Genomic DNA, 15,424 nt, shown 5'->3' on the forward strand with positions numbered 1-15,424 from the left:
GTGATTTACATGAAGTTCACACATTCAGAAAAAGCTTGACTAAAGATTTGCATAAAGTTCCCAAATTAGGAAAGCTTTACACTGATTTACATAAATTCCAAAATTAGGATAAAATATAATTGCTAATTTACATAAATTTTCCAAATTAGGAAGCAACTTGACTGCTGATTTGCATGAAGTTCCCAAATTTGGAAAAAGCTTGATTTGCATAAATGTCCTAAATTAGGGGGAAAAAACATGATTGCTAATTAAACATGATTGCTAATTTGCCTAAATTTTCTAAATTAAGAAGCTCGCTTGACTTAAAATACCCATAATTAGGAATTGAACTTGACTGCTGCTTTTTTGCACAAGTTCTCAAATTGGGAAAAAAATATACACTACTGATTTGCATAAATTTCCCAAATTAGGAAAATGTGTCGATTAACTTGAAAATATTTCCCAAATTAGAAAAAAATTTGCCTGCTACTTTGAATATATAGTTTGGAATCTGAACGCTGTTCTTCTGCAAGATGTATGCCAGCCTTTAAAGCAAGGACTCAAGCTAAATAAATCAATAGACATCAGCGACCCAAGAACAGCATGGGGTCTTTGAAAAAGTGACAGACACAGCAAATGAATGAAGTGACTCGTGGTCTGGTTATGTTTATATGTCAGTTTGTATTGCAAGGAACAGACGCTGAACAAATTGAATAGTTTTAATTGGTTAGCAACAAGACCAATAGGTTATTTATAGTGGAAATAATTATAGCATAGTTGTGTAGTAGAGACCTTTTCCGCAAGGCATACTTCATTTACACAGGCAATGCAGCAAATAGTGCATAAATCACTGTGTTCAACTCAGCTGTGTTGACAACCATTCATTGCTGTAAGGTCATAAGGTCATGACCTTACAGGTCAGACTTTAAACCTTCTGGTGTTGAAGAGCTGTACACTTCAATAACAGCTACTTTGTTTGATTGTCCAGAATTTGTTGGTAGTCTCATAAAAATAGCTACCACTGGAATTGGATTGACACCAAGATCTGGACTAATGATTTGCATAAATTTCCCTAAATTGGAAAAAAGTTTGACACTACTGATTTGCATAAATTTCCCAAATTAGGAAAATCTTGATGCAACTGATTTGCATAAATTTCCAAAATTACAGAAAAGATGCTAATTTGCTTAAATTTTCCAAATTAGGAAGTAAACATGACTTCATTTGCATAGATTTTCCAAATTAGGAAGCAAACTGTGACTTCATTTGCCTAAATTTTCCAAATTAGGAAAAAACTGGAACTGCTGATTTGCATAAATTCCCAAAATTAGGAAGCAAACTCAACTGCTACTTTGTTCAAAATTCAAAAATTAGAAAAAGGTACAGAACCTGTAGTATTCTACTTTATACTAAAATATCATGGAAATATTTATCAGACTATCAACTGTTAATAAAAATGCCAGAAGATAAGTTTTAATGAAGGCATGTGTCAACATTCACTTTATATTAGAATAGTTTAATTGAGGTTTTATGGATTATTACCCAAATAAAAAAAGTATATAACTTCATCGTGTGTCACATTAAAGTTTCCATATGGATGAGGATTGGCTACTTATTTGGGATTTTTAATTTTTAAACCAATTTTATCATGGCTTCCTACTTGAAAAATCAATGTGAAACAACATATGTCAAGTCCTTGTTTGTAACTCAAAAAATTGCAAATTCATAAACATGCAAAATCTTTGTTATTATATGTACAATAACAAACATTTCACTCATTCTTTAACTTTTTGCAATGTATTGACTAAAATGACAACAGAACTCTGTAACCAAACCATAGTGTATCTTAGAAATGAAAATCTTGCAAGGTTTAATGTGAAAAATCTTGTCAAAAACAGTATGCAGGGATTTCACTTTTTAATGGAAATTAGCCTGTCTATGTTGCTGATCAGTGTCTATGATAGCTGTCACCACCATTCATTAGTGTAAGTGAGAGCTATCATTGACACAGATCAGTGTTGTAGATGGACTAAACGGAAATGGCAGCTAAAAACAAAAAACAAAATTACCAAGTATTTCACATATTCTAGCCATTCTGTTGACAGCACACTCAGTTGACTCACAGTATGATTGATCATTCAATCACGTTAGCCGATAATAATTGATGTGGGAGAAATCATCAAATTATATTGCCAAAGTTTATTGAACTAAAAGGGGTCTATAAAATTATCTTTATTGAGTTCAATGTTCCATTAGATTATAAAGACATACTGAATTGTTTATGAACTGTGCTATAAAAGATTACTTGGAACTGTACTTGTGGATATACGTGGTCATGCTGTTATCATGTTCTAGAGTAGCCTAGATTCTTTGCGCTTGTGAATTTCAATTATTACCCGTCTGTAGAGTCGGTGCAAAGGCTCTAGGCTAGTTCTAGAGGGGCCAGATTGGCTACTGGGTTGAGGGCATTGAACTACCTAACATCTACAATCATACCGCCACCTAGTGGTCAGCTATAACTATGGAGTTTGCCATTCTGATGAAGACTGTTTGCGTAGACCAATACGGATTGAAAGCTCAATGCTAAAAACTTTGAACTGTTTGTGTATAACCGATGTAAATCATGGGCTGAAGTTTATTTATTTATTACAATGCCAGCTATTTCTGTGTAGATATAGAAAAATTTCAGCCCCACATATACATACTACGGTTTTTGAAAATGATTGTTGATCTTAGCGAGCACTCTGTTCGGTTGATTATCACTAATATTAACTGCATAAGGTAATAAATTTTAATTGTTAGATAATTATTGTTGATGGTAGCCAACACCCCACTCTGAAAGGTAACCTTAATTTGAACTGTAGACTTTAATATGGACACATTTATCATGTTGTAGAGGAGCCAGGCCAGCCACTGTGATATGATAGATTTGTTTATTATTGTTGTCATAAACTAGAGTGTAGCATTTACAATGTGAACAAAATCTCAACACTGCATATACAAAAAAACCCACAGTTCTTTCAATTATTATATTATTGTCCATAATAGCAAACATCTTATAGGCTTCCAATGACTTGTATGTTCATTATACAGCATTGCAGCAGGCAATACCCTTTGGTGAAAGGGGGGGGGGGAGGAGGAGGTAGTAGAGGGGAGGGGGATTGACACTGTCAGTGGGCTGTCTCTATGTTTTGTATATTTATACTGGGCTATAGCATTGTGATATAGTTTACTACATTATTACAGTACAAATGTGTTATGCATGAAGAAACAAACTGTAATTTCAATTGTTCATGTTTATTTTATTGCACTGATTCTTAGTATTACAAGCCATAAATCCTTCCCACCATAAATATTTATTACCTGTCTCAAGAGGGCGCTCTCAGCTGCTTCTGGCTGATCTGTATCTGTCACTCTTTTTTTAACTGTCACTGTCTTGAATGTTCTTTTCAAACCTACTTTGTCTAGATTCATTTTAGAGTGAAATATCTTGTCTTGAACCTAAAAATATAACTTTATAACTAAAAATATAAAGTAAAAATTGTCATTTATAAAATTTAATATGAGTTACCCAAGAGCCAAAAACCAGAGTCCATGAACATTTTTCTTCTCGTATAATATTTCCATGCATTGATTTCCACTGTTGTTTATTTTGCCATTCCAGGATCCGTTTACAGCATTCCATCCGGATAAAGAATTTGTCGGTAAATTCCTGAAATCTTTGTATATTGGTGATTTGGTTCCTGATGAACAAAAAGTGGTAAGTAACCTTCACCTGTCCCAGGTTTCTGATAAGAAGAGTGAAATATTCAAATCAATAAAAGTAGATTAAAAGATTATTAAATATAGATTGAAAAAGGGAGTGATTGATGGCAGTGATGTAACCTACCACAGTGGTTAGTGGCTTCAACAAGATACCACAGGCACATACTAAAACTAGTATTATTGTGGCATATAGATTACTTGGTTAATAATATCATATCAGTGATTTTATGATACAACCACACTGTAATAGATAGTGCAAACATTGGAAGACCATCAGCAAAAATGTCCACTTGAAGTCTACACAATAGAACATGTAACTACATTGGTATTCCCATAGACTGAACCATTCTGTCATGGCTAGTAAGACGTAATCTAGAAATCTTGTAGGTCTAAATTCATGTAATGAGATATCAGAGACACCACCCTACTGTGAGTGTAATTAGTAACATAAATTGGTAAGTTAATGTTAGCAGTAACAGCACCCTTAAAAATGAAGTTGTTGTTGTTGTTGTTGTTGTTGTTGTTGAAGTTGTTGTTGTTGTTGTTGTTGTTGTTGTTGTTGTTGTTTGTTTGTTTGTTTATTTATTAATAAAGTGTTGTATATGGACTTATCAAATGATATATACAGTGCTTAGTACAGTATACATATAAAAGTGACATCATTCAAGATAATGGCTGTGGCAGGAGGTTAATAACTAGCCACATCAAGCCTTCTGGAATACAAGACACAAAAATACACAAAATTAAAATGAATAACTTAACTTATTTTTCTTATAATTCATTTTGTTTCAGGCAGAGGTAGTATCAGATTTCCGAGATCTCCGTAAGACAGCAGAGAAGATGGAATTATTTGATGCTAATCTCTGGTTCTTTGCTGCTCACCTTGGTCATATTATTTTGCTAGAAATATTAGCTTGGTTAAATATGTGGTATTTTGGTGTCAGCTGGGTTACCTTTATTAGCACTGCTTGTATTCTTACTATTATGCAGGTAGGAATCTATTTATTTTATTTTAGTATTAACCACAAAAGTTGCCAGATGGAGGGGGAGCTGGGTGGGGAGGGGGGTGAGGTGATGGTGGTGGGGTTGTGCAAATGATAAGTTTGCATTTACTACTATATTGTTTTCATTATTATAATAAATTACTTCATATGGAGAATAAGAAACGAAGATTTTCTAAGAAGTTGCTTCTTTTTTTTCACATTCGCATCATTTTGTACATCTTTAAGATCAATGTGGTCTGTCAACTCTATCATACTCATCAGTATTCCCACTAAGGCTTATTTGCATACTACTTGTGCAAGGTCTCTGTCTCCCCTTGCAGTCAAATTTCATGTTTTGCGCAACCTTATATCCAAGTATCAAGAATGAAACAGAAACTATATACAAATAAAGTATAATTAATGATTGAATGAAAGATTGTCATAGAGTTTTATTTCTCTCTATTCGGCATCCAAGAGTAGGTAAAAAGTGTTAGCTTCATATTGCAAATAAATATATGATTTTGCTTCCGGCCTTCGACCAAAAGGGGATACCCCTTATACACCATCCCCCAACGTCCACGCAAGTGTGGTCACCATGTCACCCTTTCCATCCCCCCCCCCCCCCAGCGTCCACGCAAGTGTGGTCACCATGTCACCCTTTCCATTTTTCCCTTCTCCTTAAATTGGTCAGTCTAAACTTAGAGGGAACGCTGATACTCACACTAACTTCTTTAAAGACCCACTAGCTTTTAATAACTGCAATAATTTATTTTCAACTTCTTTATGTTGTACTCACAGAATCATACATTATCACTCAGTTTATCAAACCCTTTTAGTCTTTTCGATATTACTTTACTTGTGAAGCAGAAACATACTTCAGTAATAAATTGTGGAAATGAAAATTGTAAATTCAATATTACAACCAGGAAATACTATTTCCTTGTAAACAAATTTTATATTAGTTCTAGACTCAGAGAATATATAGACTAGATTATAGGTTATTTATGCTCAAGAGTTCGAGACCAAAAAATGTTATTTCCTTGTTCAAAAATCAAATTTCATATTAGTTCCAAACTCAGAGAATACATAGTTGGTAAATTATTCATATTCTGACTTCGGACCAAAAAAAAAAAAAAAAAAAGAAAAAAAGTTATAGATAGCCATCACCACCTCTCAATATGTTGTTACATTTCATCTGCATAAAATTCTACTTTTTCTCTGTGTCATAGTTCATATTATGTTTTTCTATCATTACATTTTAGCATTCAAAACATAATGACTTAATTTCTTGCCTTCTTCACACTTTGACATATTTTTTTCTTGCTTTCTTTTTTTCCATGCTGTCTTTGTCTCTAGAGTTTTTGTCTCACATCATCTACATCATCTTTAGTGACACAAGAATGGCATGGTAAGATTTTAATACAAATGCTATCATTTTAAAGACAAACTAAAAATAATTCAAACCTTAAGATTTTTCCTGATTTCATTTATTGTGTAAACTAAGGGACTCTCTCACAATGTCACTTCGTTCATTTAGGGGGAGGAGGGGTCTGCCATCAATGCGATGGCTGAACTTCATTTTCGCATTTCTAACCAAATATTTCTAATTTTGTGTTGGTTAGAAGTGTGAAAATGAAGTTCAACAATGCATTGACACCAGACCCCTTCCTTCCCTAAATGAATAAAGTTTGCTTATTGAGCTTGTGTGGCATCGGTGTGATCGTTGCTAAGGGAACAAAAACATTAATGTTTTAGTCATATTTTAAAACAAAAGACAATTTTCAGGATTTTCTTATTTGGTTTATGGCATGATTATTAACTGAAGTGGACTTGACTTGTTAAGTTTCATTGCACTGGTGTGTCTCTGATCAAACTTAGTGACTGTAATCACTGATCAAACAGGCAGATAACTTGTTATACTGCCCTCAAGTGTTCAAATAGTGTTCAACACTTTAAGCCTGTCATTTTCACAAGTGCACAGTTCTTGTCAAGTGACTTCAAGTAGCTCATTAGCCATGGCAGAACACAAATGGTACTTTATAGTAAAGTAGTGTATTGACTTTAACATACAGTTGGTGATAGTGAATGTTATATGGAAAGTGGGTAGATATGAATTATAACCACTTGACTAGTCTAGAGAATAAATAGCTATATGGCTTGACAATATCGTTCGCCAGAGTCCTATATTCCTGAACTGGAAACAGAGTTCCTCTTTTTGAAATATGTGTGTTAATATTGAAATATTTTCAAGTCCACAAGTCTCCCATTCTTTAAATCATTACATAATCAGTGGTAGCCTAGGTGGGCTATCAGCTGCAAAATATGGTAGCCCCATAACAAAAATTGGTAGCCTAAGTGGGCTATCAGCTGCACATTATGGTAGCCCCATGACAAGAATTGGTAGCCTAAGTGGGCTATCAGCTGCAAATTATGGTAGCCCCATGACAAGAATTGGTAGCCTAAGTGGGCTATCAGCTGCAAATTATGGTAGTCCCATGACAAGGTAGTCTGTGGGCATAGGACTAATTTTGAGCCTTGCCTGGTATTGTCGAGTCAGGTATGTCTAGTCTCTGGGTACCAATTGACAGTCTACTTGCATATTACTGCATTGGAACATATTATGTAATTTATGAAACATCTGATGGTGTAGTCTAAGGTGGGGATGCAGGTGGGGGTGGGAGGTACCAGTTGCCAGCTCTTGTAGGGGTGTGTGGCCAATAATGCCAACCCCCAAAACCCATACCTCATTTTACACTATGACAGTCTTTCAGAAGGTCAAATTTTAGACCAAAATACATTTTTAGTAGTTCCATATTAAAGAAATTGTGGATTGCAAAATGTAGTTTTCACTCTTGTATTATTTTTCCTCAGGAGGCAACATTTTAGGCGCAATTAATAGCACAGTTATGATTTGGTAGAGAATGGACCACATTTTAGACAAAGTAAAATTGAAAATAACCTCTTCAGCATGAAAAAAAACAAACACCATTTTAGACCAAAAGCACTCAAAAGAGCAGCACATAATGAAATAGGGAGATAGCAGAAATAAAGGTCATTGACCTTTTATATCACAATCTAAAATTTTATAGAATACAGACAGGATAATATTTGGTCTAAATTTATTCATTTCAATGTTTTTTCATATCTATCTGTGTTCTCTAGGCACAAGCTGGATGGTTACAGCATGACCTAGGTCATTTATCTGTATTCACAAAGTCAAAGGTCAACCACTGGGTTCACAAAGCTGTCATTGGAGGAATTAAGGTGAGATTATTGGATTTGTTTAATGGTTAATTTACAATTATGTGTCAAATACTATAAATAATGGAATCCCTTGATTTTTTAGATTTTTGATGTGCATCTAGATGCCAGTAACTTTGAACTGTTTACTGTTGTTTGGTAAGATTGACAGTGTTGTTGTTGGATCAGCAGTACATGTAACACATTGATAAACTATACACAACACAAGTTGAACACATTTGGACACTAAATATAGAATTTAGATCTGTGACATTTTATTTAACGTCAACACAGGGGGGGGGGGGGGAAATATGTCATTAGTTCTACAGTGCTCAAAATTTTATTCAAAACATTCAATCACCATTTACTCTTCCGTATTTTACTAGTGTGCAATTATATCATAATATATCAAACAGAAAATATGGTCGTTCTACGTCAGCCCGTCCTTACATCACTGGCTGTGAAGTGACTGAAATATGAGTCAAAATGTTCAAAGTTGTCATTAGTCTTTCCAATTTTTTCACAACTCATGTTTGCACAGGTATTACAATATTGTACTAATATGTTATTTTTTTAATTTAAAAATTTTTTTTTTTATTTATTTATTTATTTTTTACTTTTTAAAATTTTTTTTTAATGTGTTTATGTATGTTCTTGTACCACAACCAATAATCTCAGTCCAGACTGGCCATATTACGTACTCAATTTACTCCATGCCTATCCCCAGTCTAGTCAAGGTAGTTGTTCGATCACATATAGAAATTAATTAGAAGAACAAGATAAAAGACGTGTATTTCTTTTTTCCTTCCTCTGAAATAAAAAACAAAAAAAGTCATGTCATCTGGTCGACTTTTGTGAGTAAAATCTAATGATAAGCTTGTGAAATTTGTTAAGTTACGTTTTTTATCAATTATGTATTATGATATCATATAGAAACTTATACAGCAATTTTTACCATCAGAAGTATTGTGTTACTCATTGACTATTCATTACCCAACCGGTCAAAGGTCAAAGGTCATTGGTGCAATGACATGACAAGTCTTGCATAACAAGTCTTCTATAACCATTACTCATCATAAAACTAAATGTAGTCTTTTCTCAAATCATGTCTGTTTTCCTGGATTTTAGGCTGCGTCAGCCTCATGGTGGAACTTCCGTCATTTCCAACACCATGCCAAGCCTAATATCATCAGCAAAGATCCGGATGTCAGCGTACCTTACCTGTTTCTACTAGGAGAAAAGATGCCAGTCATGTGGGCCAAGAAGAAGAGAGGGTTTATGCCATACCAATGGCAACAAGATTATTTCTTTCTCTGTAAGTCTTAATCATTTGATAAAATTTGATGTTAAACCAACTTGTAGGGTCTATGGTCTAATATGTCTGCACTGCAAATTTTGTTTTGTAGAAGACAATTTGCTATTTCTGTCAAATTTCTCTGTTTTGTTCTACTTAGTATGTACAATATGCTACATGTATAAATTGGTGTTATGTAATGTGTATTTATTTATAATGTTATACATTAATTAAACTATTCTATATCATATTTCATTGTATGTTCAACAATGTATGATACTATTGTAACATGTTTTGCACTATCATAGGGATATTTAGTGTATGACCATACAGTGCTGTATAGTGCTGTGCTGTGCTGTGCAGTGCTGTACTGTACTGTGCTGTACTGTGCTGTGCTGTGCTGTGCTGTACTATGCTGTATAGAGCTGTGCATTGCTGTGTTGTGCTGTGTTGTGCAGTGCTGTACTGTGCTTTGCTGTACTGTGCTGTATAGTGCTGTATAGTGCTGTGCTGTGCTGTGCTGTGCTGTACTATGCTGTATAGAGCTGTGCATTGCTGTGTCGTGTTGTGCTGTGCTGTGTTGTGCAGTGCTGTACTGTACTGTGCTGTGCTGTGCTGTACTGTGCTGTATTGCTCTACCGTATTGCTCTGTTCTATACTGAGCTCTGCTATGTTGTCTGTGTTGTATTGTACGACACTGTACTGTATTTGTAATGTACTGTACTGTACTGTACTGTACTCTGCTGTATTGCACGGCTCTGTACTGTATTTGTAATGTACTGTACTGTACTGTACTGTACTCTGCTGTATTGCACGGCTCTGTACTGTATTTGTAATGTACTGTACTGTACTGTACTGTACTGTACTCTGCTGTATTGCACAGCTCTGTACTGTATTTGTACTGTACTGTACTGTACTGTACTGTACTGTACTGTACTGTACTGTACTGTACTGTACTGTGCTGTGCCGTTCTGTGTTGTTCTGTTGTCTTGTACTCTACTGCACTGCTTTGTACTGTTCTGCTGTACTCCATTGCTGCACTACACTTTTAACTAACTGTACTGCTAACTACATTGTAATGTTCTATATTAGACTAGAATATACTGGATAATATAAAGTATACATCATCTATCACCGATGTTGCATTTTGATTGGCAAGAGAACTGCAAATAAATCCTAAACCTTAGATATATTTTATTTACTGAAGCATGTGGTCATTATAATTCCCTTTCTAGACAAATCTCACAAAAATGAAAATTTCTGTAATAATTCCACCTTTCTATTTTATGTTCACAGTGGGACCACCATTACTTCTACCTATTGATTTCCATATTGAGAATTTAAAATGTGTTTTCAAATGGAGGCTTTGGGGTGTAAGTATATAAATCAACATATGATACTCTGTGATTGGTCAGATTGTAGTCACATGACTAGAGTCCTCAATGTGATTGGCCAGATTGAAGTCAGATGACAAAGTACTCTGAATGTAATTGGTCAGTTCACAGTCACATGGCTAGAGTGTTCTGAATATGATTGGTCAATTTCAGTCTCATGACAATTAACCTGGATGGTCAGATTACAGGGACAGTATTTTCAATGTTCTTGGTTCAGTTGTAACCTCATACTGTCCATCCTGAATATTTAAAACAATTTGTGGTAAAATATCACTTGGCCTAGGAAGTATGTTTTTGAAGTTTTGTTTTAATGTTGACAAAATTTATTTCATTGTAACACTCAGTCAGGAGGTAGCTGAGTATTCTTCAAAAATGACTTCCCTGCATACACACACACACACACACACACACACACACACACACACACACACACACACACACACACACACACACACACACACACACACACACACACATATTAATAAGTGGTGTTGTTTATTGAGTATTTCAATATTGAATTAATTCGATGATAATACTTCCTTTTACAGGACTTGGCATGGACTATATTCTTCTTTACCCGCTTCTTTATGATGTACACTCCATTCCTTGGGGGATGGGGTACATTTGGTCTGTACATGTTTGAAAGGTAAAACTATATCAGTGTCTTGGACAAATATTGAGTGATCAGTTATCAAATTAAGTGGACCAATCATAAAATATTTGTAAGCAAGTTAGATAGTTTAGTTTGTGTTATGATCAGCCCTCTATGTCAGGGCCAATGTTAATGACTAATGTCTAAGTATCTCAAAATTTCAAAATTTAGATTTATACTACCCTATTGCATGTAGATAGTAAAAATAGTTTTAAATTATTTAATATTTGGAAAAAAGTAGAGCATTTTAGCACAGCATACATTATTAAGACATCAACTAGAGACAGTTTGTAGCCAGCATCATAATTTTAGTCACACTTTTCCATCAACAAATGTTTATGCTGTTCAAGACTATAAAAAGTGTAAAAGTAATTTTCATTCCAGATGAAAAGAAATTTTTTTCAAATTTTTCAATTTTTTTACATTTATTTTTTCTTCTTCAGATTTTTAGAGAGTCACTGGTTTGTATGGGTAACTCAGATGAACCATCTACCAATGGAGATTGATAAAGACCATGGTAAAGATTGGTTGTCTTTACAGCTACATGCTACTTGTAACGTTAAGCCATCATTCTTTAATGACTGGTTTACAGGACATCTTAACTTCCAAATAGAACATCAGTAAGTAGAAATGTTATTGTCAATAGTTTTGTAGAGAATATTATACCTCCCATTGAAGATTGAATTAGTTTGTGTTTGTTTGTATGTGTATGTGTATGTGTATGTGTATGTGTATGTGTATGTGTATGTGTATGTGTATGTGTATGTGTATGTGTATGTGTATGTGTATGTGTGTGTATGTATGTATGTATGTATGTGTATGTGTGTATGTGTGTATGTATGTATGTATGTATGTATGTATGTATGTATGTATGTATGTATGTATGTATGTATGTATGTTTGTGTGTGTATGTATGTATGTATGTATGTATGTATGTATGTGTGTGTGTGTTGTGTTGTGTGTGTTTGCGTGTATATGTGTGTGTGTGTGTGTGTGTAGGTGTGTGTGTGTATGTGTATATATGTGTGTGTAGGTAGGTAGGTAGGTAGGTGTATGTGTGTGTGTGTGTGTGTGTGTGTGTGTAGGTGTGTGTGTGTGTGTGTGTGTGTGTGTGTGTGTGTGTGTGCATGTGTGTGTAGTTAGTTAGTTAGTTCATTAGTTAGTTTCCGTTGTCATACATGTATATTTCTTTACTTTGTTTACAGTTTGTTTCCTACCATGCCAAGACACAATTACCATAAAATCAAGCCATTAGTTGAATCTTTATGTCAAAAACATGGACTAGATTATCAAGAGAAAGATTTACTACCAGCATTTCTAGACATCGTTCGGTAAGTTAAATAAAATATGTATATTGAAAACAGTGTATTGTTGGGTGGAACCACTAATTGCATGAAGTCCTGGGTGTTCTCTATGGAAATATGTAAGCAAACAAATTTTAGATGAGGGTGTGCCTGGGTTCAAAAAAGCATCCACCATCTCCCTAGTCTTGTAGTAAAACCTTGGATCTGCCTTTTGGGACGTTGCTGAATAAAACCTACAGGCATGTAACAAAGAATTCAAAATCGGAACAGTTGCGGGGCAAAGTGCTAGATCTAGCACTTCGCCACTTTTTCGACCTTAGAGTTTGATTTTCCGTATGTTTTGCCAATGCACAAACAAGTTTCTACTTCGTAATTTTTAGTAACGTTCAGTTTTGTACTTTTTCGATGTTCTATGCGGCGAAAACTACAGCACGTGGTCGTTTCCCTTCCACGTTTCGTACTCCTTACAACGGCTTGACACACTACCAACAACCGCAGACCGCCATTTTGGACAGCTGTCACGTCAAGTCAAATAACGCAGTCGATCGAAACTACGAACATTTTAATTTTGTTCGGCGTGCGTCACAGACTTCAACTATAGCACGTAGTCGTTTCGGTACCACGTTTCGTACTCTGTACTTGACAACGGCTTGACACCACTACCAACAACCGTAGACCTCCATTTTGACAACTGTTCATGTCAAATAACGCACTCCCATACACTGTCAGTCGAAACTTCGAAGATTTCAGGAAGTAGAAACATTTAGTTCGGCATGCGTCACAGACTTCATACTGCAGATTTAATGGCAGTGACATTTGTAACATTGCATGACAAAGAAATAATAGAAAGGAAAACTGAATTTCTTGGTGTGTGTGTGTGTGTGGGGGGGGGGTTAGTGTGTGTCTAGATGCGAGAGCGAAGATTTTCCTTGATCGTTGAACACGAAAATGAAGTCTGGGTGTAAGTTTATATCACGTTCACTATATTTCTATTGAATAGATACACTTCTTTCAGTATTATCAGATCGTTAATAAAAAATATTGCTATCGAAAACATAAGTGCGAAAACATATTCGTGTGGACAATTTTAATTTCAGCCCTTCATTGCTGTTAATATTTTGATAGAAATCTATAGGTAACCCGTTACTACTGTTCTTGGTACTGCCAACTTCTTGACTGAAAACAACGACAATAAATAATCCATGACTTCGCCAGATCTCAAGTAAATCATCACGACATTACTGTTTATCGGAATTTTTTTTGCATTCCTAGACAATCACCAACTTCAATATCGTCCCTTATGTAATTCCTGTTCGCTCAGAAATTATATCCAATGGAAAATAATAATAATACTAATAGGTTTGGTTCGGTCCAGAGGAAGTGACTTCATAATGCTACAATTAGCGTAGTGTGACGCCGAGGATCGTAGAGCAGTACTTAACGTCACTTCGTGAACTGGATTGCATATCATTAACAAAAGATATGCAATCCCGCTCTAAAATAGACATAAGAAATACTGAGTGGCTAGTCCTTGTTTACAGAGTAGATTGCAGATTCTGAAGTAAAGTCCCGCCCACAGGCACTCCCGAGATATGTATCAGAATGTTTCTATCAGAATACAATAAAATGTCGATAATATCGATGATATTGACGTGTTTTAGCCAATTGTATATGAAAGGGGTAAAATAATAACACTTGTTTCTGTGATCGCGCAAGTCCATCCACCGCGACTGAGGTATTGACAAGTCATGTTTGTAACAGAACACACAACCCCCGGGACACAACCGTACGTACGGCAACGTGAACTTTCAATCAGCCGTTTTACTCGGCAAACATTTAACAAACTTCAGATAAATCGTGTCGTTGTTACAATCGGCCAAAGATAAGTTTTGGAGTCGATCATGCGCCACACGACCACGTACACGGACGACTGACATGACCCATGGATGCATGTATGTGACGTTTATCGATGCGAACGACCACGTTATATCAAGCCGTTGGAGGCGCTTCGTTGTTTACAGTCCCGCACTTCGTTGTTTTCTGGCGAAGTGCTAGATCTAGCACTTCGGCGAAAACTGACGAAGTGCTAGATCTAGCACTTTGTCAAAAAGTGGCGAAGTGCTAGATCTAGCACTTTGCCCCGCAACTGTTCAATTTTGGACCATTTAGCTACCTCCTACAGGTGATGAGTATACCCATGTCTGGGCATGCTGACTAGCGCCCTCAGTGGTGACATTTGGTCACTTTTCAAGTAAGCAGATAGACTACAATCTGATTTTTTTTGTTTTTTTGTGGTGAAATTAATGTGCCTTTCTTAATTTCACCACTTCACTTAATAATATACTATCGCACAATATACCCAAGTTTGTAATTTGAAACAGTCACAGATGTCAGTATTGAGTTTTAGCTATCAGATTTACTCATTATTGATTGTGATTTTTCATCTTCTTTACATCCTAGTTCCCTGAGAAAATCTGGAGAACTATGGTATGAGGCATACTACTATGGTTAGATGTTGCCAACAGAGGGCGCTCTTCAAAATATCACTTAATGCGTTGTAGGATGTCCCCAGGAATATCGGATACAATATACTTATGGGCAACAAGCAACTTATTTAAATTTCTATTTCAGATTAGGTTTAAAATTTAGGTGTGAAAAACAGCCCTGGTAGAGCTCAGCTATAGGAAATGTTAGCTAATAGAACCTAGGATTGAAACTTTATCTCAACTGCAATATTGGAATCCCATGGTCTTTGATTATTACTATCTTTATCAGTGGAATCATACGAATGAAATAGGATTATTGTTTTTATT

General features: G+C 35.3%; 1 protein-coding gene across 1 annotated transcript in view; it reads left to right on the forward strand.

Moving 5' to 3' along the window:
- Positions 1 to 15,143, forward strand: part of LOC144450705 (acyl-CoA 6-desaturase-like) — a 65,107-nt gene extending 49,964 nt beyond the window's left edge. The window contains exons 2-10 of the mRNA XM_078141368.1: positions 3,644 to 3,739; positions 4,537 to 4,734; positions 7,890 to 7,991; positions 9,096 to 9,282; positions 10,558 to 10,634; positions 11,204 to 11,301; positions 11,751 to 11,927; positions 12,513 to 12,638; positions 15,072 to 15,143. Coding sequence (XP_077997494.1) covers positions 3,644 to 3,739; positions 4,537 to 4,734; positions 7,890 to 7,991; positions 9,096 to 9,282; positions 10,558 to 10,634; positions 11,204 to 11,301; positions 11,751 to 11,927; positions 12,513 to 12,638; positions 15,072 to 15,123 — 1,113 coding nt within the window. The 3' untranslated portion in view covers positions 15,124 to 15,143. The remainder of the gene's footprint in view (positions 1 to 3,643; positions 3,740 to 4,536; positions 4,735 to 7,889; positions 7,992 to 9,095; positions 9,283 to 10,557; positions 10,635 to 11,203; positions 11,302 to 11,750; positions 11,928 to 12,512; positions 12,639 to 15,071) is intronic.
- Positions 15,144 to 15,424: the final 281 nt, after the last annotated feature.

This window comes from Glandiceps talaboti, chromosome 20 (assembly GCF_964340395.1).
Source record: "Glandiceps talaboti chromosome 20, keGlaTala1.1, whole genome shotgun sequence".
Taxonomy (NCBI): domain Eukaryota; kingdom Metazoa; phylum Hemichordata; class Enteropneusta; family Spengelidae; genus Glandiceps; species Glandiceps talaboti.